The following is a 26,679-nucleotide window of genomic DNA, read 5'->3' as shown; positions in this document are numbered from 1 at the left end:
AGTATCGATCAATAATCATACAGTACATGTATTAGACTAAAACAATTAAGGAGTGGCCAGGCAGATGTTTTTAGCTCATTACGTTACAAGACGGCAAAATTATAATAAATTATTCATAAAATGATATTTGATTTTTATCAAACTGTGCTTATATTTACATGAAATTGGAAAAAATATAATTACACAATTTTAAGCCCACCGACCTATGAGAGTATATTGCGTAGTCAATTACATTTTTGCATTATAATACCAGATACAAGATTGGCTGTGGATTTTCAATGATGCACACAGGACGATTTCAATAAACCTTGAGTTTCGTAGTTGTCAGCGACAGATTTTTTATGTCTTTGCTATCACCGTTTTGGAAAATATCTCAGGAAATGATAACCTGCCTGGTATATTCAAGGGCTGGTTCCTTTATCACTTTGATGATCTGAATACATTTCCTCCTGCACTGTGGGATACTGAGAAGCTTGGGGTTAATGGCTGAAGATATAAATCTGCTTGATGACCAAGTATCTCACCAATTGGGGAGGGGGGGGGGGGGTCATAATGCAGCTAGAAGGGAGGGTTAACAATGCCAGGTCATCTTTTTAAATTACATCAATGACATATTCTATATTTACACATTTCTACAGAGGCTAGTATATCTTTAATGACATTTGGTCATAAAGAATTAACACAACTCTCTGGCTCAGTACCCTCCATCAAAAAATTGAGCATACTTCAAGCATACTTCAAGTATGCCCCATCTACATAAGGTATTTCAAAGATGTCTGTTAATATGAAGCAGCCTTAAACAACTGTCTCTGCCAATGGTTACAATTTATTACGACAATTGCCCATTCTTTGATGATCTATTTAGTAGCAAATTTAAGACATTCTGAGTTTAGTTTGATGCTTGGCACATGTCTTGGAGCATTTGTCTTATAAATTAACTCCCTTCATATTGGACTTCATGGCTATATGCTCACAACACATTGCTAGTCTCTTATAATAAAGGGATAATTACCCTCCAGCACATGTTAGAATGCATCACTGTCAAGTACCCATGCAAACTGATATCCCACCAAAAACTTTAACTCTTTTAGCTTGGTGACCCCAATAGAAAAAGTCCTACATCATCTTGCAACAAAAAACTGAACCGTTTGCTGAATTTCTTTAAGAACCTGCCAAAACAGTGGAGGAAATAAATAGATGAGAGTAGATAGGATTATCAGGAGCAAACATCCATGTGGAGAGTTATCAGAATTTGTTAACAGGTTAACAAGCACCTGCTGGGGCCGTAGGAGATTCCACTCAATGCACAGACCTAATGGCTCACTGTGTCAGAGAAACGTGTCAAGTTTATCACAGACAAACAGACATACAACAATAGGCTTCTATTGTATCAGTAGAAAGTTCCATCGCAAGACCTGAAGATTCCCAATGTCTGGAGGAATAGGGCAAGTTAAAAACATACACTGTACAGACATACAAAGAACCAGTAGAAACTTCAATCTAAACCTGACGGTCAAGTAAAAAACAGACAGTCAGACATACAATGTGCTTCTATTGTACCAGTAGAAAGTTCCATCTTGAGACCTGATGGAACACAATGGTTATATGTTTATCGCACATTAAACATTGTGTACTAGTAATTCACCTTAATTAGTGTATGGCAATATCTGCATCCATTGTATGGTATGGTGAATCTTCATTCACCGAGTTAGATGGGGGAATGCCTTTATCACATGCACCTGACGTTAATTTTTTTCAAAATTTTTATTCAAAGATAATTTGTTGGTATTATAGTATACTTTAGGAAATTACCTTATTATAAAAGGAAATATTTTTAACATCAACGGCTACATGGAAGTGACCTATAAAAGTTAATTATTTTTAGCCATTTGTACAAGTTCATTATGTACATGGACAGTTTCATAATCTGCAACTAAGTTAATCCAAAAAATTGGAAATTTTAGAGTGTTATTCAAGAATTATGAAATAATTGATTCCATACAAAGTTTATGTTGAAACAATATAAAGAGAGCTAATCTAAATTTTGTATATATAGCCTATTTCTTTAATTAATATTTAAAATTAAAATTTTAATATACCTTTTTATATGATATAACATGATATTCAATTAATGGGTGTTTTCCGTAATTATGGATGCTATATTTGTTTTAAATTGAATGAAGATTCAAAAGATAGAGGCAGAGATCAAAGCAAACACGAAGTATGTATAACTGTAATCTAATGATACTCATCAACATTTATTAACATGCAGCGTGAGATAGTTATGTGCCTTTTTGCGCTAGAATCAAATAACCAGTTTGCTTATTAAAAGATAAGCAAGATAAACTCGCCGCTGCCAAAATGTTAATGATTTGTTAATACATTAAATAGCTAACAACATACTTCCCCCTGCATAGATGATTTATTAAGATTTCTTGCATAACCTAATCATGTAGCGCTAGTCCCCGGGGTAGTGTCTGTCTTACCTAGCACTGCTCGTGTTCTCCCGGGCCATATTCCACCCGTTCACACTAATGACCTCGTCATCCACACGAACTTGACCACTCGCGGCGGCCGCGCTTCCATCTTTGATGAATAAGACACGAATCACTGAATTCTTGTCACATATCGGTGTACTTTCGGCCGACCCCTCGCTCCGAAGTCTGCATCTCACCCTGTAGTCCTGAGTTACTCCTAAAACTATCCCAAGTTCCCGCGGAAGAAAATTTTGGAAAGTGACGGTAAATACTTGGTCCTTGCGCGGGGGTTTAGCCGGAGGGGGTGATTTTTCCCGGTGTGAGTTCTCCTGTTTGCTACAGTTGGACAAAACGTCCATCAAGAGCGGTTTCTCGTAAATGCTCCTAACCGCCGAAACATTACTGTTGTGAGAAAATGGGTCGTTATTCCGGAGAGGGTCCACAGTGATGCTTCCATTCTTGTCGTCATCGTCTGAATGACTGTCGTTCAAACTCCGTTTCCGGAATTTGTTTCTTTTCCTTCGGGTTGGAGAGATGCCCCTGTCCCCGGAAACACTGCGATGTTTCCTAAATTTACTGAAGTACGACTTTAATGCCTCCATGTACTCTACTGCAGTCCGCTGTCTGAATCAATACACACTGTCACCCGCCTTATAGATTTCAAGCAGTAAGATGCAAGGCGCAACAGATGTCTGTTCATTTCAAACTCACTTTATAATATTCCCATATTGCCATGTATTCATGGTGCCAATCCAATGTTCCAAGGGTATTTCACGCCCCACTGGATCCGATTGACGAGGGCATTTAAACAATGCTGTCTGAAACAACCAAAGTTGACATAAAGTACTACTAAACCTTTTTTGACTGTATCTATTTTTTTAACTACTCCGGTCGCAAGACATGTGGTGAGTTTCACATGTCTCGTGGCGGGATAAGTTTTTCTGCTGTTGGGTTAGCCTTTAGTATCAGACTGGGGGCTTGAAGTTATGACACGTGGAATTAAAAATAGCACTCAGAAAATGATTATCCCTCCCCACACTGCGAGCTTCTCAATCAGCTGTTTCCTATCACCGCAGTGTGGGAACCGCGCGTCGGTTTATACATGTATCACTGTGAGGTACAGCGGCACGGTACACCCCCGTCAAAACCACGGCCACTGCACATCCCGTATGTAAGTATGTTGCTGCACCGAGGTACAGTTATCTCTGGCGCAGAGAGAGAGAGAGAGAGAGAGAGAGAGAGAGAGAGAGAGAGAGAGAGAGAGAGAGAGAGAGAGAGAGAGAGAGAGAGAGAGAACAATATACTAATAATCCTTTGTGTTGTGCTGATATTAAAAAGAAAGAATAAAATACATTCTAATAACAGTATTTCGTTTAAGAGTCGACATTATTTATTTTTGTTCTTTACAATTATTTGTTATGTGTAAAATTTGATTCCCCCCCCCAAAAAAAAAAATAATGAATAATTCAAATTTTAGTAATAAACAATAAGCTAATATTCAGGCTGAGAACAATTAAGAATACATACTCTTGAGCAATGTTTTTAAAATAAAGAGTCCTTGTGAGTGACCCATAGTCATTCAACATCCCGATAGTACAACATCCCCGCCCACCCAGAAACCCAAATATGACGGTAGCATACATGTAGAAGTATGTTACTTATTCAGGTTATGAGCGATTTTGAAATTGGCTGGGAGGAGTGGGGAAATGGCAAGAACTTTTCTTTGAATTTACCGGGTGGCAGTATTTACAACAAGTACCTATACCGTAGCAGCGACATAAATTGAAGTTGATTTGGTGGGAAAGGGGAGAGGGTTTTATAAACCATGGCTACGTACTTGTCGTACAGGTAAAGTAAGATAACTCTTTATATGGTTTTTTTTTTCACATATGAGTATAGTACTACAACTATCGACTTCTCAAGTCCCCAAGAAATTCAAATAAAAACTTCTGCAAAAAATCCATCGGGATATTTGATATACACAAAACATGAACGTTTAATCTCTTAGATTCTTTATGTGAAAAACAATCGAATAAAATTTTCTTGTAAAAACGATGAATATTATAATCATAATAATAATAATAATAATAGTTTATTTCCAATTTTGGGCCCAGAGGGCATACAAGATTATAGATATTATAGATATTAGATAGAAATGCCTAAAAGAGAGATTCTACATATAAAAATAGTCCATGCACATACATGAACTTGTAACAGCCGGGCAAATGTACATCAGTATGTCAAAACATATGAACAGTGTGCATATAATATATATACTGGTAAGTAGCTACATGGGTAACTGTGCTGACATGATTCTCACATCCAGCTACATCATTTTTCTCTTTATACAAAAATAAAGATGAAAACATTTTAAAAATACACAAAATAGCGGACCATTGGACTTACATCAATAGAACTCTGCTATACACAAGTAGGCCTATTACTCAGAACGTACATAAGTCGAGGTTAGTATTTTGCAGCTTTGACAGAGAAAAGGCAAAAAATAAAATTCATTTCCATCCATTATTTGTAAATTACCATGTTCTATGCATGCAGTACATGTACATGTAAGAGAATCTCGAGATACAAATTACATGTAAATCCACTTTAATTAAACACAATAGTTCGATGCTAATTGGCAGGATATTATACCTAAATTGTGGGCAGAAAACGATAGACCTAAAGCATGCTGAAATGTTAACCACAAAATTATTTTAAAAGTTATTTCATTACATCCTATGAGTTCGATGACCCTTCGAAACATGTTTTTCATTTAATTATTAAAATTTGTTTGTTGCACGACGGTTACTTACTAAAAAACATGTTTAAAATTATGTGCATGATGGGATTTCATACGTAATCGAATAGGTTTCGGGTCACGTGATCAGGATATATAAATAGTAGGACCATGCAGAGGCGTGACACTCTAAGCTTGCTTGCTAATTTTATGTGTTTTTTCGAAAAACATTACGTGTAAGGTAAAATAGAAATGCAGTGATTTTGGGCCGACATATGGTTGTAACAAGCCTATCTTTTAAAAAAATTGGTGAGCTAGCGCTGTAGCCATAATAAAACACAACCATTGGTTTTATTTTCTTAATCGATTGCTTATTAATAGGAAGGCACAGTGGTGTACTAGAATTTCGTTGGGGTGGGGTTCTAAATTTCGAATTGCAAATCTAGAATGGGCTTCACATCGGCAAAGATATTGTTCATTCACTGTGCTTAAATCATTCTGTCTCTGCTGAAATTTACGAAAGACGAATAGGGCCACATAAAAATATTTTTATCTCGAATTGACGAGAAAAGATCTCGTAATTATGAGTTAATATTATCTCGTTATTACGAGAAAATATCTCGTTATTACGAGTTAATTATCTCGTTATTGCGAGAAAGATATCGTTATTACGAGTTAATTATCTCGTTATTACGAGAAAAGATCTCGTAATTACGGGTAAAGATCTCGTTATAACGAGTTAATCATCTCGTTATTACGACAAACTATTTCGCAATTACAAGAAAAGATCGTGTTATTAAGAGAAAAGATTTATATAAAATGATGCGTCTCTGAATGACCTCCAAGTCTTAACTGGTTTACTCTCTCAGTCCATCTTTTTCTTTCCTGAATCGTTAACTCAATTTTGATTAATTTGTGTATAATGTGTATATTTACATCTTTTTCATAATTATAACTAAGTAATAAATTGATTATAAAAAATACGTAAAATTAGTTAAATTACTGTTGACGTACAACAGTACGTTAGCTAAAAGAAACAGCGTGTCCTATGGGAACTTGAGTATGACATCATCATAATTTAGTACAGTCCGTGATTATTCTTAGGTCACTGTAGGTTTCGGCCAATCAATGAACGGGGTATGTAGATGTCAGTCCTGTCAATTTCGTGTCAGTTGCAGTCGCTGTAGGTTTCGACCAATCGATAAACGGGACGTGTCGATATAAGTTTTGTTAGTTTCTACAGAGCTATGAATTACAGTGTAACTAAATAAAATAGAGGGAATCGTACTCGTATTCGGTAGATGTAAATATATTCGGATGAACGTAGTGAGGGAGAATGTAAATATACTTAATAATACACGCATTAAGTATATTTACATATTAACAATTTTTCTTTTATTGAAAAATTAGAGTCGTAAGAATATCCTTGTTTAACGTATAGTTGTGTGGCATGAAATCCTGGTGAACTACTGAGAAAGATTACCCGATATGCCACGAGTTCGTAAACACATTTGTTCCATACTCTGTCAAAAGCTTTAGAAAGGCATCAAAAAGCAAAAAGTCATACTATACGATATACAGTTCTGCATCAATATTGGTATTTTTGATTGGGTTCTAAACCAGCTATGTATAGACGAGCGATAAACAAATTAAAATTTCAATTGCAACCTGAAAAAAATATATTTACGTATATGTTTTAAATTGATTCTCCATTAGTTTATAGTAAGAGAGAGAGAGAGAGAGAGAGAGAGAGAGAGAGAGAGAGAGAGAGAGAGAGAGAGAGAGAGAGAGAGAGAGAGACATATCTTTTGTATACATTCCCAGTCCAAGTTATCTCGCTTTGCACTTATAAGCAATGATATTTTCAACTTAATTTTATTGCATTTTAAGGTGGCTTACTAGTTTCTCAGTTCAGCCGAAAACTACCGGTATCTGATTATGTTGATTATGTGTATAATGATAATATTAATATTGCAGGATGAAAACTGTGAAGAAGTGTACAAGTCAAGTAGGCGAAAAAAAAAATCCCGCTATTTTGGATAAAAAAAATTATGATTTTCAAAAATTTAATTTTAAAAGTACATATAAACAAGAGCCCCAGGCGGAATCGAACTCAAGATCAATTTAACAAAATATTTTGAATCACAATACAAATGTTAGATTTCCAAGAGCGGCAGTAACAAACAAACATCACTCTAGTAATCGGCTTAAACTAGGAAAATGTCAGATGTGTATTTGAGCCCAAGCTAGCTGTTGCATCAACTACCACCGATATGTTTTACCAATCGCAACTTCTCGGACCTTTCCTTCAGAGCTCGTGTTTCCGAAATCTGCTGGAAAGGCCCGAGAAGTTGCGATTGTAAGTTTCTGTAGCTTGCATTTCTGAAAAATTTATAACCCGTATTAACATAGGTAGCCTCTTTCACCCCTGCGAATATATTCGGAATGTTTTCCTAATCGTTGCTTAGATGTAATAAATCCAGAGGTGCTCGAATGAAAGTTCAAGAGACTTCACCGAGATTTGAAATTTCGAGCGGAAGTATAAGTGTTCGGATAATATTCTCAAAATACGTAAGTACTTTTCATATCATATTCTACTTTGATTTATGTTAAAACATCAACATCTTTTAAGATGTATGTCTTATTTCACCATCTAGCGATTTTTAAAATTAAACGATGATATTCAGAACAGAGTTATCGTTCGTGTTCAACCACGAGTAGAGTGGTTGATAATATAAACAATGGGTTGCTTAATGAAATCATAGCCATGTTTGATGCTTGTGGTGTGCAATACCATGTTTTTTTTAAAAAAAAAATGGGTGAATGTTTTGCATAAAAACTAAGTGTATCGAGCCATTTTCAAGAAACACTCTGCATAAACTAGTACAGTCTGTTTTTTTATTGATGTTATTACAAGGTCAGGCGCTGATCGAAAATTAATTCTTAGGGGGGATCTCTACTACAAATGTTAATTTTAGATAAGACAGCAGAAAAAACTATTTTTTGTATTGTCACATTTATTTATAGAACACATTTTATCCACCAATTAATGAAGATAAAGTTTAAAATCTCTAGAATTTATATTTGACTACAAGTACCTAGATTCTCTAAAATAGACTATAAACCCGAGGCACGATTTTTACTGCGAAACTGAAAGGGTCAAATAAAACCACGTGGTCTAAATTTTTTATGACAATAACATTCGCAGGGGTGTCTTTAATCATGTTTTAATACAAAATATTTCAACACCAACCAACATTCTGTTGAATCGCAGTTCCTTTCTCTGGTCAAATAGTCATGATGTTTTTACCAATTGCAATGCAATGATCGACATATGCATCTCTGTTAAAAATAGTATCTACGAAGGACTTCATTATGGAGCTGTTTTTAAGATGACTGGATAGTCCTGGTAATTTTCTAGACTGTGTTAATCTCCTTTCAAAGAAGAGTTCTAAATAAAAGATACTAGTATAGGAAAATACTCAGATTTAATTATATGACACGTGATGATAACGAACAGTGTTCAAATTCATAAGTCCAAAGGAAAAATTCATAACAGAAGCAGAGTTTATATCTAAGGCCACACCAATATAATTTCATGTTTGTCGGACCCCACGCGCTCGTATTTTAATAAAACTGTACAAATAATATTATTATTAATTTCCCGCATCCAGGTAGTTCTGCGGTGTTTTCTGTTCTATTTCCGCACTAATTTTCGTATCTTAAATAATCGTCCGCACAAATTTATTTATGTACCGCCTTAAAATTTTGCATACAAATGAAATAAAAATAAATAATAAAAAATTATTTTATTATTTAAGGATTACGTTTATACTCAGGGGCAAAAAAAAAATCCACTGATAGGAACGAAAAACTACTTATTGTACATTGTAGCCCCACTATTGTGGTGCTATTTTTCACTTTCAAATAACTAGGTCAATGACCTACTTTTTCTGTTAGTGACCTCTGAATGTTTTTTGTAAAAATTGTCAAAATTGTCCACCATTTTCAAGGTTTTCTTTATTTTGTAATTATTAGAAATAATAAAACAATTTGTAGGTTGGGAAATGAAAAAATACGATAAGCTTTACTAATTTTATAGCAAGCGCAGCTCGCCGGCGCGCAGCGCCGGCTAGCGAAGCGAGCTCTAAGAACCAGTGTGCGCGGGAAAAAGAACGAGCTAAACCTACAGTTAAACCAAACAAAATTTTTTGTCTACGTCCCATAATGCTCTCTAATGTTTTCACCCGTGGTGCTATGCCAAAAATGGCCGACTTTTAACTCGTAATTTAAAGTTTGAAGACACGTTTTGAGTACCGCATATGCTTTGGCGAGACTCAAAAGATTTGTTACATGCTTCCATACCTTCGTAATTCGTATAGAGTCGAGAAACGTAAACAAAGACGAACAAAGTCATGGATGACGTCACAGTGCACTCGCGCTATATTTCCCGCGATAAATTTAGAGGTGGATCAAACATCTGTAATGAGTGTACTGACTATTCCAGTATAGTGTGCGATACCTGCTTCTTTGGCATATGATTTGTTTTTAATCTTTTTTTTAATATAGCGATTTTATATATATACTAGCAAGAGCCATACGTGCATACTTTACTGTCATATCGATCCATTTTTAAACTAATTGTGCATGCATGTACAGTAGGCAGGTACATGTAAGTATATGAGTAGGGAGGAAATAAACAATAGGACATTTTGAACTAAATAAAAAGGAATAAAATGAAAAAATAAACAGGTAAAAAAATTATGTAGATATTGCATATAGTCAGACCATCAAATTTAAGAGTGGGAAATTACACACCTACAAACAGGTACCGGGCTCTCTCTCTCTCTCTCTCTCTCTCTCTCTCTGGGTAGGGGGTTCGGCTGTATGTATCAAAACCATTAAAATTAGTATCTTTGGCATACTTATTGTAGAGCAATACTCTCTTAAAAATTCTTTGACGTTCGTTGATACCTAAATAAAACTATGTTGACAATGATGCAAGGTACAGTATGTGTAATTCTTGCTGCGCTCGCCAGAACGGTAGCACCGTAAAACATATTATTAGAATGAATCGTTTTAAGCCCATATTTTAAGTTTAATTCAGTCCGAATTTCCTCTATCAATTTCCAAAATTGTACCCATTTTTGATCTAGTTTTACAAAAATCTAACTAATAGGAGCTCCAAACCATTTATTGTATAAAACTGTTTTTATTGTCTGTATTTTGTTGACATTAACATTATATAAGCAATGATAAAAATTTCGAGATATTTTATCTTGAATCGATTTTATGTATTTTAAAGATTTTTCCAATCGCGTGCCAGCCAGTGATATAAATTCATAGACAAGTAAATATAACCAAAAAATTATGTGAAATGATATGAAAAAACATATAGAAACTTAACTTTTGCAATTACATTGCAACAGAAAGTTTTTAAGAGAAAATAAGAAATTGAAAAAATTAGTCCGAATTTCCTCTGTTTTAATATTAATCTACCTTTGTTGGAGCATATCTTCCTTAAATAAACAAATCATGGATATCAATATCGATATTTGTTAATAACGTTGTTATTTTGTGTTTTTTCAATAACCTTGGACTAAGATATTGAACTTTGTAAAAATATTTTTTGAAATCTCAAATCCTTAGTAAACGTAATCCTTAATCGTTCGCCCCGCCACTTTTTAAATTGGATGTCGGACGAACAAGAAATTATATTGGTGTGGCCTAAATGAGTTATATCAAAAGATGTAAGGTAGATCTGTTAAGTAATTTGTCGACAACCCAGCCTCCTTATCAACCAGGAAATGGTTGATATATCGTGGTCGCAATGGACGATATCTAATAATCTGGTTATCAATACAAGATTGTTTGCGGATGATAACTCTTCATTTTTAGCTGTGGATAATGATGTTAACACAGCAGCATGTTTCATTAACAGCTGATCTCACAGGGACCAAGCCCGTTTTAACATTAATTTCAATGTAACCATATGGTTACATTGAAATTAATGTTAAAACGGGCTTGGCCCCTGTGGCTGATCTAGATAAAATTAATACATGGGCTTCCACATGGGCTGTGGATTTCAACCCTTACAAAAGTTGTAATATAAATTTTTCAAGAGGGTCAAATAATCATCCTCCTGTTCATTTTGGTTTCAATGGTAGTATTATTAATGAATCTAAAACCCATTGTCATCTTGGTCTTATCTTTCAAAGTGATGCTAGATGGTCATGTCATATAAATAATATATCTAAAGAAAGTTCCGGTATATTGTTGTTACCCTGTTCCATCCGTCCGTCTGTCTGTCCGTCCGTCTGTCACGTTTTACTTTCTCAAACTGCTCTTACATCTTATAAACCAGCAAACTGAACTCTTGGAGTTTGATTTGGGGTATCATGTTGTTTTGTAAAAAGGTTTCAAAAATTCTCTGATAGTCCTGGGGGTCAAATACTTAGTAAAAAATGACGTTTTTTCACAAAAAACCTTCTTCCTCGAACTCCTCCTACATTTTCAACAGTAGACAAATCATCTTTTGGAATATGTTTTAGGGTATTCTATAGATGCGCAATAACGTTTCGGAATTTTCAATTTTGTCCTGGGAGTCATTTAATGGCTGAAAAATGACGTTTTTTACAAAAAAACTGGTTTCAAAAACGTCTTTTTTTTTTGGCAGTAGCCAAATGATCTTCTAGAATATGATTGGGGGTGTCATATTGAGGCGTGATCAGGTTCCAGAATTTTTTTTTTTATTAAGGGGATCAGTGGGCAACAAAAAATGACGTTTTTTTGCAAAAAAAATATTGTTCCCAGAACTCCTCTTACAACTTTTGGAATAGCTACGTCATCTCTTCGGATATAATTGGGGCTGTCCTATAGATGTGCAATAAGGTTTTAAAAATTTAAATTTCATCCAGGGAGTCAAATAGTAGCAGAAAATTGACGTTTATCACAAAAAAAAAACCCATAGATCCAAGAGCTCCTCTTATGATTTAATGGATAGACAATCATATCTTGGGATATGATAGGAACTGTTCTATAGATGTGCAGTAAAGTTTAAAAATTTAAATTTCATCCAGGGAGTCAAAAAGTAGCAGAAAAATGACTCTCTTCAAAAAAAACACATAGAACCTTGAACTCCTTTAATGATTTAATGGATAGACACATCATATCTTGGGATATGATAGGAACTATTCCATAGATGTGCATTACGGTTTTGAAAAATTAAATTTAACCCTGAGGCTTATTACCTACCGGTACATACCTTTTGATGCCCTTTAAGGATCAAGAATATATATGGTTAAGGGGTGGGAATCTCAACCGTTTTCGAGATATTCGTGCACTTCCTGTTCAAGGAGGGGTCATGACCACCCCCGGGGCCCATGACCTATATACCGTTTGATGCCCCTTGACACAAGGAACAAGAATATATATGGTTTAAGGGTGGGGATCTCAACTGTTTTGAAGATATTAAGGGACTTGCTGTTTGAGGGGGTCAGGACCACTCACAGGGCCCATGACCTAAATAACATTTGATGCCCCTTGACATCAGAAACATGGATATATATGGTTTAGGGGTCATGATTATAACAGTTTCTGAGATATATGGTAATTTCAAATTCCTGGGGGGTGGGGATGACCCCAGGGGTCAGATCTAATAAACCCTATATATTGCCAGTAACAGCCAATATATGATTATGAAAACCCTATATTATTATCTTTGTCCGTTTTCAAGTTACCATTTACAATAGAGTCTACAATTCTTCCTACAAGGTTCAATGTTAGACCCCACACCCTTTTGACACCCCCCCTTCCCCCAAAAAGTGGTTGTCTAACCCAAAATGAGAAAAATCAAACCAGGGTGCACAACTAGATTTGCAGGCCTATCATATCCTAGAGTTTTGTACAATTATGTTCAGCCATCTCTGAGAAACAAGTTCAGAGCGGGAAAGAAGATGAAGAATAATAATACATGTATTAAGAACCGTACAAAAACAATAAGTCTCCAAACTTCATTCTGGAGACTAAATAATTAATAAAAATTAAATAGAGATAGGATCATCAAACATCAATAATTTAAAGATAATTGACAATTTCTGATTCTAAGGGGGTCAGGATGACCCCTTAGGGTCATGACTTACATGCCATAATGATCTGATGCGCCTGCATGACCTAAGGAGGAATAATATCTTTGGATTAAGGTGGGGATCTCAATGGTTTTTATGATATTTGATGGACTTAAACCCACCATATAAAGTTAATATCAAAGTTATCAGCATTTTGTTTCTTTTAAAATTCGTCAATTGTGCTATTCAACTCGTAATGTTATAAATTGTATAAAATGAGATATAGTATACCAAACACTCATTATTAACAGAAGTTATGAACGTAGATGGTCATAAAGTAAGTTATTTTCAAAATTTAGAATCATTGAGAGTTCATTTTTCCTCGCGCAGCTTTCATTTTTGTGCATCCGCACACATAATGATCACTCGCCCCACAAAACAGGCAGCCTGCAGATCTCGATTGTCTGTACGAGGGACGCTGATAACGTCGGTACCCATATGGGGCTCCCACTTGGTGTGTATTCGGTGCAAAGTTGAACTGGGGTTGCATATACTCCATGTAGTTTGGTTGGCCATACAAATTCAACAGTGGAGAGTGGGCTTGATTTTCAAAATTGATTTTCTCCATCTCTGTTGATTTCATCTCTGGTTTGATCTTGATGGCTTTAGATAGCGCTTTTCCCACAATATCAGACGTATTTCCACCCAAAACATTTAAGCAAAAACTTTGAATATCTATCTTTTCTTGATTAAGATTGGCCTGACGAGATAGCTCTTCTTACATAGATGCTTCACTATGTCCCTTTCGGCGGGCTGTCCTGGCAAGTTCATCTAAAGTTACGAGAATAAGGGGGACACTGGGTTTTGTTTGTAGGTCCAAACTCCTCACCTTTTCTTTCACGTTTTCTACATCTATGTCATCTATGGTAAGCTTTTCAGGGCTTGATGCCTTTGTTTTCTTCTTTGGAGGCTCTTGTGGTTCGATCTCCTATAATTATAACACGTGAAAAAATCATTATTGATATTTCCTTCTTGTCTGATTTCATAACGCATCAAAAGTAAATCAATATTCATTAATTCTTATCGTCATTTACTGAGTACATATAATAAATCTATTACACTTGTAATGAATACCTGATCTTCAATGGTCTCCAGATTTTGACCATCTGGTTGGCCAAACTCGTTGGCGTGGATAATTGCCAAATGCAGCAAGCATTTAAGGTTTTCATCTGTGATCTCCCTCCCCGCCATCTCCAAGCAGTCTTTTTCTGACTCCCCCGTCAGATCTCGAAAGGCGGACACCACCTGGCTTCTCTCCATTTCCTCCAGCGGCGTGTTGATTTTAAATCTTGCCAACTGGGGTACTGGCTGGTCCATCCCTCGAAGCTTTTTGATGACGGGGAGCAAATTCTTCCCCCCCTAGAGTGTGTCTCCTCTTCAATATAGTTGGAGGAGGCATCTGATAATAAACAGATTTTTGATATTTACTTGTCAATTAATCAAACGGTTTTACAGACTTTACTCAGCGTTGTACCGCTTTAAGTAAAACATGAAATACATGGACTTAGAAGATATGAAGCATCTCAGTGGTTATCGCTTAACCTTAGCAACAGAAATACTTCAGCGGCCGAACAAACTTATAGTACTAATCGACCTTTTAAACTTCAGCTGCAAAATTTAATTTAATCAGCGGCATTTAAAATATCTTGTAAGTTCTGTCTTCAGCGGCAAAAACAAACTATAAGCCCTTTACAACTTCACCAACAGAAAATTTCATATACGTACAGCCCTAAGTGGCTTTTAAATTTCCGTGCGTTAACTCTTAGTTCTATTCTCAGCGACAGAACGAACTTAATTATGGCCCTCATCAGCTTTCAAAAAATTTCATACATTAACTTATGGCTCTGTCCTCAGCAACAGAAAGAAATTAATTTATATAGCCCTCATCGGCTTTTAAAAATTTCCCATGCATTAACTCTAAGTTCTGTCCTCAGCGACAGAACGAACTTATGGCCCTTATCGGCTTTTAAAAAATTTCATGCATGAACTTAAAGCTCTGTCCTCAGCGACAGAAAAGAAGCCCTCAGCGGCTTTTAGATTTCAGTGTATTAACTCTAAGTTCTGTCCTCAGCAACAGAAAGAACTTATGGCCCTCATCGGCTTTTTTTGTTTTTTTTTTGTTTTTTTGTTTTTTTTTGTTTTTTTTGTTAACTTTAAGCTCTGTCCTCAGCGACAGAAAAGCCCTCATCGGCTTTTCAAAATAAAATAGAGTTCTTATTACCTCTCCTTTAATGAATTCTCGTCTTCAGTGCACACTGCAAAAGTACGTGTTGTTTATCGCTCTGCAAATCGTCAAGTGATGGTGCTTCTTGTTATCAGCTATTCTCAGTGGGGATCTCAGGATGACCCCTTAGGGTCATGACTTACATGCCATAATGATCTGATGCGCCTGCATGACCTAAGGAGGAATAATATCTTTGGATTAAGGTGGGGATCTCAATGGTTTTTATGATATTTGATAATTTCAGGAAGAGCACTTGGGATCATGACCTACATACCATCTTAAATGCCTTGAACAAAGAAACAATAATATAATATGTACATGATATATGATTCAATTTAAGAACCCAGATATAGATCAATCATCTGTTTTGTAATACTTCCTATGTATATATACATGTACATGTATTAGTTTGTGTTTTGTTCTATACTATTCATGTTCATGACTGTAGTATGGCTTAGTCTTATTTTAAATTACATTAAAAAATTGTCAAATATATGACTTGAAACCCCCACTCCCAAACAAACTCAAATATAAACTGTTCTCCCCCCCCCCCCCCCTGCCGAATGATCTATTAAAATCAAAATATAATTTGGGTGTCTAAAAACTTTTATAAACTGGTAAAAAAATGTTATTCTTAAAAAAAAAATTACATTACACCTTGCATAATTGACAAATGATCTATTGAGATACGATCAGAGGTCATATTTCTTCCTTGGGATCAATAAGTAGTATTCATTGACAAGTTAAAATTAATTAATAACAATAAATGATTCAAATTATAAATGTTTATACTCCACATTCATCCCCCCCCCCAATCTAACCTGCTTATAAAGATTCAGTCTTATTAATACATTCTTACATGTGTACAGTAGCAAATTTTAAATCATTTCTTGATTGCTTTTTCTCTCGTGATTCACATGAACATTTTGGAAATTGCTTAATTCAATTTTTAAGATTTATAAACAAAATGTTATATGCATCACTGCCATGTGTATTCACCTATTTGGGGCAATTGTAAAGTCTCCTAAACAAAGCAGTGACATCATTAGGCTAGGAATTACCCACATGGATCAAACACAACTGTATAACATATGAATAAGATAAAATACATTATCATTTCTAGTTCTAAAATGTCAGGGTGTCTCAAAGGGGGCATAATCTTACAATACAATTTTACGCGCAATGACACAAAGAGCAAAAATAATTTAAACGGTTTAAGGATGAGGATCTCAGATCTCAGAAGTTAACAAAATATACAGTGTATCATATCATTTCCTATTTCATAAAGGGGGGGGGGGGGGGGTTAAAGACAACACCTGGGGGTCATTAATGTACTTTACACCAGTTGATGCATCATAATGACTTTAGAAGATATTTTGTATTTTCCTGTTTCGTGGGGTCAGAACAGTCCCATAAGGTCATGACCTACATTGTATTTGATGCATTATAATAGCGAGCGCAGCTCGCCGGCGCGCAGCGCCGGCTAGCGAAGAACCAGTGTGCGCGGGAAAAAGAACGAGCTAAACCTACAGTTCATCAAACAAAATTTTTTGTCTACGTCCCATAATGCTCTCTAATGTTTTCACCCGTGGTGCTATGCCAAAAATGGCCGACTTTTAACTCGTAATTTACGGTGACTTAAAGTTTGAAGACACGTTTTGAGTACCGCATATGCTTTGGCGAGACTCAAAAGATTTGTTACATGGTTCCATACCTTCGTATTGAGTCGAGAAACGTAAACAAAGACGAACAAAGTCATGGATGACGTCACAGTGCACTCGCGCCATATTTCCCGCGATAAATTTAGAGGTGGATCAAGCATCTGTAATGCGTGTACTGGCTATTTCAGTATAGTCTGCGATACCTGCCTCCTTGACATATGATTTGTTTTTAATCTTTTTTAATATAGAGATTTTATATATATATACTAGCAAGAGCCATACTTTACTGTCATATCGATCCATTTTTAAGCTAATTGTGCATGCATGTACAGTAGGCAGGTAAGTATGTGAGTAGGGAGGAAATTAACAATAGGACATTTTGAACTAAATAAAAAGGAATAAAATGAAACAATAATCAGGTAAAAAAAAATTATGTAGATATTGCATATAGTCAGACCATTAAATTTAAAAGTGGGAAATTACACACCTACAAACAGGTAACGGGCTTTCTCTCTCTCTCTCTCTCTCTCTCTCTCTCTCTCTCTCTCTGGGTAGGGCATTGCGCTGTATGTATCATGACCATTGAAATAAGTACCTTTGGCATACTCATTGTAGAGCAATACTCTCAAAAAATTTTTGACGTTCGTTGATACCTAAATAAAACTATAAGTTGACAATGATACAAGGTATGTGTAATTCTTGCTGCGCTCGCCAGAACGGTAGCACCGTAAAACATATTACATTAAGAAAGAAATACTCCTTCCTTCCTATTATAACTCATTTAAAAAGAAATAAGTGTCTACACTTACTTACATATGTAATACACAAATGTAATAGGAAATTGTTTATACAGGGCAGGCACGTAGCATCAGGGGGGGCCAGGGGGGGCCTGGCCCCCCCCCCACTTTTTCTCGCAGCAACAATTTTTTTAAAATTTACATATAAAAAATGGAATTATCATAGAGTTGGCCCCCCACTTTTTTGGGAGTATGTAAAAAATTGATATGAAAATAAGGAAATGAGGAGTGAAATTGAAGTTATATAGTCGCCAGCCCCCCCCCCCCCCCCCCCCCCCCCGGATTAGGATTTTGAAGATTTTGGGAAACTTAAAATTTCCCTTTTTTTTTTTTTTTTTTTTTTTTTTTTTTTGCTTGTCAAGATTTTTTTGGATGAGTCTGCCCCCCCCCCCCCACTTTCAAAAACGATGCTACGAGCCTGCAGGGTCAATATGGGGTCAACTCAACAGTGCATGCAGTCTGACAAATGAAAAAAATAACTTTTGCAACTAAAATGACAGAAACTTTACAAATGCGATAGGATAGGTAACGATGATAAGCTTATTTAAATATTAAAAGATGATGATACAGTATGCTGTCAAAGGGAGATTACATTTAGAAAGTGAAAGTACATGTGTATATATGCTGGCAGGAATCCCATGCTGGCATCTCATTATATTGTGCTACTACTACTACATGTATTATGCTTACCTAAATTGGTCAACATCATAATGATAATCCAATTAAAGCACAATAATGAATTCCTTTAGCTGTTCTTAACTACCGTAATCCTTTTCTGCATACGGAAAACACAGACATGTATGTATGGGTGTTGCTAAAACGCGGATCGGAAAACGGAACGGAATGGTAAATATCATCACGTTTATCGCTTTAAAAGGGTATAGACTGGCCAGAAACGATTTACTTTGTATCTTTTATTTATATCTAATGAATGATTATCAACATATTGCTATCTTATTAATATTCATATGAATGTCTATCAATTATAGCATTGTATTCATTCGGCTTTAGTTGAGTACGAAACGGAAAAATCAAATGTAAACGAATTGTGAAACATTAACATGATTAAACGAGCAAATTAGCTATAACTTTTTACTTATTTTTCTTATATGGTATTGCTGGCATATTAGCGTAACCTACGCAGTTAGTGAACGCGTTTTATGCGTGTTTTGAGTATTTTCATATTATTTTCAAATATGATGTACATGTCATGTATATACTTACATCAAAATTGAAATTTCGGTGTTCTAGACGATCTTTTATCATACAGAGGATACAGTATCATTGAGATGGAAGAAAAAAACCGTAGGACTGACGACATTAAAAATTAAAATACAGTTAACATTAAAATACCCGGTAATTTGTGAAACTAGTAATTTGTGAAACTAGTATTTTCAGCAATGCAATTTTGTTTACGTTTGCATTACTAAGCAGTTGTTTATTCCAGCAGCTATATACATATGATCCGAATAGAGAGCTCTAGACGTTGCCTGGTTTGATTTTCCGATTCTATATTGGGACTATAGTCTGTCGATCCCAAAATATTCATGCAGCACATTTGGACGATTTATAATGGAAAATGTTGACATCTTTTCTCCATTTGGAAGTCACTCAGAAGACCTTGCACAATTTTTCGACACTATCATCCGGGTCTGTTAAAATGCAAAACCCCGTAGACTTCTTTATTTTTAGCCGTGTATTTATACCAGCTGATAAGCTAGAGAGGACGTTTTAAAGAAAGAATATTGAGAATGTTTAATGCTTCTAAAAGAGAATCGCTTGAACCCTAAGGTATATATATATATACAGCAAAAAGTGAATCGAGGATATTTTGGGACAGAATATAGTGGTCAATGCATGTACTGTTAATTTTGAGGAAATAAATATTCTTGAATAAATAATCGAATATTGCTAATCTTTCAAAAAAAATTAAAAAGGTACATAAAGTATATCGTTTTAGCATACTTAACAAATCTATGAGGTAAATAACATTAGATAAGATTTTCCGTTTTCCTTCCGTTCCGTTTTCCGTTCCGCGTTTTAGCAACACCCATGTATGTATACACGCGAACCCATCTAATCGAAGAGCTGGGTAAAACTAGTACCCGCTAATGAGACATGCAAACCTGTGTTGTGTACGTAACTTCAGACAAAGATCAGTTATTTGTAACATGCATGTATTTTTATGACCCATTCTTCAAATCCACTTGCACTATTTTATTAGGTAAATAACAGCTTTAAGGTGGTGCAGGACACCTGCATATTGTGATGTACATGTATACTTCCTATTGAGATAAACAATAAAGTATGTTGAATATTGATTAAATATTTACCCCCCAAATAATGTTACCTAACATTGAAGCGCAATGGGTTAGAGCGTTTACATGTCTGTAAGAGCATTGGGGTCCAAGGTGTATTTTTGGTAATTTACGAATTTTCATGGGAAGGGGGGGGGGTCTGGACCCCTCACTCCCACCCCTTCTCTAAATCTGTGCACACGATGATGTTCATGTAGGCACACAGACGCAAATCTAAAACCGGCAACCGCCACAGGGAGGGGGCATAATTTTATTTTTAATTTTGTTTGTAATAATTATATAGACCATTATACTTCCTGTGACATAAAATGTTAAGATTATTGATTAACTGAAAATTCACTGCAAACAGTTCTACCCCAAATTGCACGTAAAGTGCTACTCATGTCACGATGTGTATTATCATATGGGCAGGGATCTCATCCTTCAGTTATGAAAATTATAATTTTTAAATGTATTACCGGAGTTTGCATGTAGCCTTCATTTTTAATTAAACTGGTACAAAACAGTGTTATTTAGGGGCAAACACATGGTGCGGCTATTACTGTCTAATGACAGCATCTAGTTAAGATTTAGTTTGCTTTCAATCGGCCAATTCTGGAGTATGGTAGTATTGTATGGGATAATTGCTCACCAGAAAAATTCAAATCTCTTAGAAAATGTCCAGATAGAAGCAGGTAGAATAATTACAGGTATTCGGAGAAACTCTAGGACTGCTTTGTATTCAGAGTTGGAGTGGGAACCGTTATATAAGGAAAGTATTGTATTATTCTACAAGATTGTTTATGGAATAGCTCCTGTATATTTACAAGATTTGATCCTGCCTTTCAAACCACCACGGCATGGATGCCTTTGTAATGTTGGTAGCTTTAACTTCGTTATACCACAGTCTAGGACAGTTTCATATTATAACAGCTTCTTGCCATCAACTATTCAGCTATGGAATAATTTACCATTGGAAACATGTTTTGAGTCCTTTTCATCTTTCAAAAATGTTCTTACATGTAAAAAACAATCTGTAGAATAAGCAAAAAATGCCAAAGTTTACAATTAAAGAAATCGCATAGATAATATTGCTCACTGTCAACTTAGAAATAAATCTAGTAATTTACAAGCTCACTTTTTAAATCAACATTTAAGTGACACCTCAACTTGTTATAATTGTGGTCACACATGTGAAGACAAATTTCATTTTATTCCTTGCTTGTTCAGCTTACATTAATCCCAGAACATTGCTCATTAGCAGTATTCAAAATAATATAAACCTAAACAATCTCAATCATGAGCAAGTATTACATGTTTTACTTTTCGGCGATAGGCAACTTTCCTATAAAACCATCTGCTCAATTTTTCAAGCAGTTCAACAATATATCAAGTCAACAAAAAGATTCTAAATAATATCTGTTATTAACAATCTTGCATAATGCAATGAAGCGCATTGAAGTGGTAAAATTTTCCGTTTGAATGGAATGTTCTAAACTTTGTATTGAATGTCAATTGTTACATAGGTCACGCCCATTTCTTTTGAAACGAGGAAAATACTATTCGTCACAATGTATGTGTACCTTCTTGGACGTATTGTTTCAATATTTTTAGACAGTTTTAACATGCACGCACTTTGAATTTCCTTGCGGTCGGGGAAAATACTCCCCATCGCACTCTACCAGTCACTCTGTTTTTGCCATTCTCTATTAGTTACCGAATTAACTAGAATCTCAGAACATTTTGGCATGTATAACTGGGTTATGTTTGAGACTAGTATTTGAAATGCAAATGAATCTAAGAACATTTTCATTTTGAAAGAAAAAATGGGTATTAAAATCGACATAAAACCGATCCGATGCGTTTACATGTGGAGAGAAAAGGTGTCAAATTTCCAAATTTCTTGTTTTACCCTTGGACCCATTCCATTCAAACGCAAATTTTTTCAACTTCAATGCGCTTCATTGTGTCATCCTAAACTTTACCTCAGTATATCTATACATGCACTCAATATCTTATACCTCTTATTTTTATTATTTATTGCATATCATTACATTTTTTCTTTGTATCAATTGTTTATATGATCCCAATTTTTGTGTTATTTTTTCTCCATTTTTTTGTTTTGTTGTTCTTTGTTTTTGTTTTCTGTTTGTTTGTTTTTTTGTTTTGTTTCTTATTTTCTTTCTCTGTTCTTAATCCTACATGAATTCCAACTTATTAAATGCTGCAATAACATGTTTCATATTATGAACTTATTATACATGTATTCTGTACTTATTATTCTTATATAATTAAAATATAACTGAAATATCAGTTGTAACTTTTAACCTTGGGGAGAGGACTAATATAGGCATAGCTTAATGTTCAATCCTATGGTGTATTTATTTGCATAATTAGATCTATACTACTATATTAAAATAATAGACTCGAATATTTGGTCTTTAATACCGAGAAATCGGAAGAATACTGTCTTTTTAGCTCACCTGAACCGAAGGTTCAAGTGAGCTTTTCTGATCACCCGTTGTCCGTCGTCCGTCCGTCCGTCCGTCTGTCTGTCTGTCCGTCCGTGTGTAAACTTTTCACATTTTCAACTTCTTCTCAAAAACCACTGGGTCAAATTTAATCAAATTTGGTACAAAGCATCCTTATGGAAAGGGGATTATAAATTGTTAAAATAAAGGGCACAGCCCTTTTCAAAAGGGAGATAATTGCGAAACAGTGAGTATAGGGTGCATGTCTTTAAAAATCTTCTTCTCAAGAACCACTGCACCAGAAATGCCAATATTTACACAAAAGCTTGTATATATAGTGAAGATTCTAAATTGTAAAAATCGTGACCCTCGGACCAAAACTGGGGCCCAGGCGGGGTTCAAAGTTTAACATAGAAATACATAGGAAAATGTTTAAAAAATCTTCTCAAGAACCACTGCACCAGGAATGCCAATATTTACACAAAAGCTTGTATACAAAGTGAAGATTCTAAATTGTAAAAATCGTGACCCTCGGACCAAAACTGGGGCCCCAGGCGGGGTTCAAAGTTTAACATAGAAATACATAGGAAAATGTTTAAAAAATCTTCTTCTCAAGAACCACTGCACCAGAAATGCCAATATTTACACAAAAGGTTGTATATATAGTGAAGATTGTAAAAATCGTGACCCCCGAACAAAAGTGGGGCCCCAGGAGGGGTTTAGATTTTAACATATATGGGAAAATGTTTTAAAATCTTCTCAAGAACCATCGTGCAACTGTTTGGGATATTACTATGCATACATGTACATCCTTAAATAATGTAGATTCAAAAAATTGTAACTCCCGGACAATTGATGGGCACCAAGAGGGGTTCAAAATTTAAACATTTTAACAAACAAAGGAAAAGTTAAAAAATTTTCTTCTCAAGAACTACAATGTTTTAGTTAGTGGAATATCTATGCATGCATCCTTCGCTTATGTAGATTCCTAATTCGTAAAATCGTGACCCCCGGACCAATAATGGGGCCCCAAGATGGGGTCAAAGTTTATTATAGAAATATAAAGGTAACATGTTAAAAAATCTTCTTCTCGAGAACTACAATGCGTCAATTTGTGAGATTACTATCATGCATACAACCTTGGATAATGAAAGTTCGACAGTTTTAAAATAGTGACCCCTTGACTAATACTAGGGACCCAAGATGGGTTTAAAGTTAAATGTAGAAGTACCGGTATATATGGAAAATGTTTAAAAATCTTCTTTTCGAGAACTACAATGCATCAATTTGTCAGATAACTACGTAAGCACCCTCAAATAGTGTAGATTCGAAATTATAAAAGCCGTGACCTCAATCTAATACTGGGGCCCCAAGAGGTGTTCAAAGTTTAGCATAGAAATATAGAGGGAAAATGTTGAAAAATCATTTTCTAGGGAACTATAATGCTTCAGCTTGTGAGATAACTATGCAAGCATCCTTAAATAATGTAGATTCCAAATAATTAAAACTTTAGCACTGGACTAATACTGTGGCCCCAAAAGGGGTTCAAAGTTTAACATAGAAAGATATATTGAAAATGTTTTTAAAAAGTTCTTCTCGAGAACTATAATGCTACAGTTTGTGAGATTACTATGCAAGGATCCTCAAATTGTGTAAACTCTAATGTAGTGGAACCAAGAGTTATCTTTCTTAATGTTCTGTACAGTCTGAGAGTTATTCCTCTTGAAGTGGAATCCTTCTACGTTCAGTTTTTCAGGTTGTGTACGTGCGGTCCCACCGCAGTGCTACACATTTTCATTCCTATGTTACTATTTATGTTGTTCAAGCCAACCATAAACCTCGGACCATTACTGGGTCCCCAGAAAGGGGTTCAATCTTTAAAATAGAAAAAGCATATGCTACGAAATGTAATGTTACAAGGAACTGCTGTTCAGGTGAGCGATGTGGCCCATGGGCCTCTTGTGTTTTATATATTAAGATTACCAGTTTGTTTTTATTTTTTCTCAGTTAAGCTTTGCTAATTAATAATCAGCGAAAATTCCTCGAAAAATTCCGGATATCACCTGGATTTTTTGGATTTTACAATCTTGCGCTTGCGCAATACATTCACGCTAACGGGATCTTTTGTTTATGTTTCCACATGAATAAACTCAGAAAAGATAATAATACGGATAAATTTCCATTGGACTTTGCTATATATTCTGTTCACATGTATTAATGATTTCTAATGAGAGAAAGTATAAAATAACAAATATACATTTCAACTAAGTAGTTACTTTTGTCTTCGTGATGACAAAAAACATTTGATTACATGCAAAAAAGTTACATTATTTTTGTTAGGAGAGTGAAGATAGGATATATTTTATCGTAAAAATGAAAATGTCCTACGGTCCCAGTTTTACAAAGAAAATACGTGTACGTTCGTGAAAAGGTGTTGGATTCTTCTATTCTATGGATTAAAATTTTTAGTTGTAAGTATTTGCAGTCTCAAAAAGGTTTGTTGTGATGAATTTGACTGTTATTTTCAAGGCAACTTCATTGACTTTCTCCAAAATCGTTCCAGAGCGTTTCTACATCACGACTGTGGTGAGGGCTTTTCCCGAGAAACAGTTAGATTATTCAAACTAAGGAAAGTGAAGTGAAATTAATTGCATTATTGTAGGCTTATAGCTTTGTTATGTAAATGTCAATAATAAGGTGTGTCGATGTACCTATTTCGTTTATGTCCAATATGCAATGTCAACCCGTGCACACACGGGTCAAAGTCTAGTATTTGTTAAATTAAAACTAATAATGAAACGACGAATGCAGCAACATTATCATGAACTAATGAAATGATAGTTTTCACAATCAACAGAAACACACCTTTTGATCAAAACAATGCAATAACACATATAGATTGGATATCGTAATTAATTCCTTTCACGCAATTTAATGTAGGTCTGTCAATTTTTCAAGACATGCAATACACATCTTAAGCAGCAGGGCAATAAATCTTTAGTTATAAACCAGGTGTGCCAACGCAACTGTAAAAACAAAGATTATTTCTGAATGCAAATTGCTTTTATAACATCAAAATATCGAATTCAATATTGTTTTATATCATGAAATAATTTTAAAAAAGTATAGATGCATCATTCAAACTTTGGTTTGCAGTCGCCCTTCCGGAAAATGACAAGATTTGCTTCACACACTATAGTCCAAGACGCTGCAACCCCAATTATTTCCAATTTCTCGAATAATTTAGAGGACTCAGGTTGCGTTTCCATTTTATGGACTTTGTACTTTGAACTCGTATCAACCAAAACATAGCCATAAAACATAAAAAATTCGTTAACAACGAAATAATGGATCATTTGACTGTTGAAAGGAGGTTGTGATAAGATACTCACTTGGGGGGCGACATATTTTTCTTTTTAGACCACCACCCAAGGAGAGAGAAATATTTAACATTTTCCTCTATAATGGCATTTGAATCTGCCGTCTTTTAACATTAGCATGCATTGTAATCTACATTTGATACAAGACTGCCAATACATGTCACTAGCCCGGCTCTCACTTTAATTAAAGCCAATAAATTGACTTTTAATAAAGATAAGTTTCTTTGCATGTGACAACTATTTGAAACAATGTCGATCATATTTACATTTTCGCAGATGCTGCCAGATGTTTTCAATCAAATCCCAGGACATATACATTTCATAATCAGTGGCGTCGGAAGCAAATTGAAAGTGGAGGGGGGGGGGGGGGCTAGACTTAATATTTAAGATATTAATAAAAAAAGGCAACTTCCCAAAACCATGAAATTCCTAATCAGTGGGGGGGTTGGGGGGGGGGGGGTTTACGTAGTATAAATATAACTCAAGAAAGATTACAGTGAGTTTGTGCA

The 26,679-nt window shown here is 35.2% G+C and overlaps 1 protein-coding gene and 1 pseudogene across 1 annotated transcript in view; both read right to left on the bottom strand.

Annotated features, from left to right (window-relative positions):
* LOC128178901 (uncharacterized) overlaps positions 1–3,602 on the bottom strand; it is a 51,243-nt gene extending 47,641 nt beyond the window's left edge. The window contains exon 1 of the mRNA XM_052846304.1: positions 2,487–3,602. Within this exon, the coding sequence (XP_052702264.1) occupies positions 2,487–3,079 (593 nt within the window). The 5' untranslated portion in view covers positions 3,080–3,602. The remainder of the gene's footprint in view (positions 1–2,486) is intronic.
* Positions 3,603–13,641: 10,039 nt separating this feature from the next.
* Positions 13,642–14,739, bottom strand: LOC128175468 (uncharacterized; annotated as a pseudogene).
* Between the last annotated feature and the right edge of the window lie 11,940 nt (positions 14,740–26,679).

This window comes from Crassostrea angulata, chromosome 3, assembly GCF_025612915.1.
Source record: "Crassostrea angulata isolate pt1a10 chromosome 3, ASM2561291v2, whole genome shotgun sequence".
Classification (NCBI taxonomy): Eukaryota; Metazoa; Mollusca; class Bivalvia; order Ostreida; family Ostreidae; genus Magallana; species Magallana angulata.
Note: the sequence above shows the minus strand (reverse complement) of the source record. Positions and strands in the feature narration are given on the sequence as shown.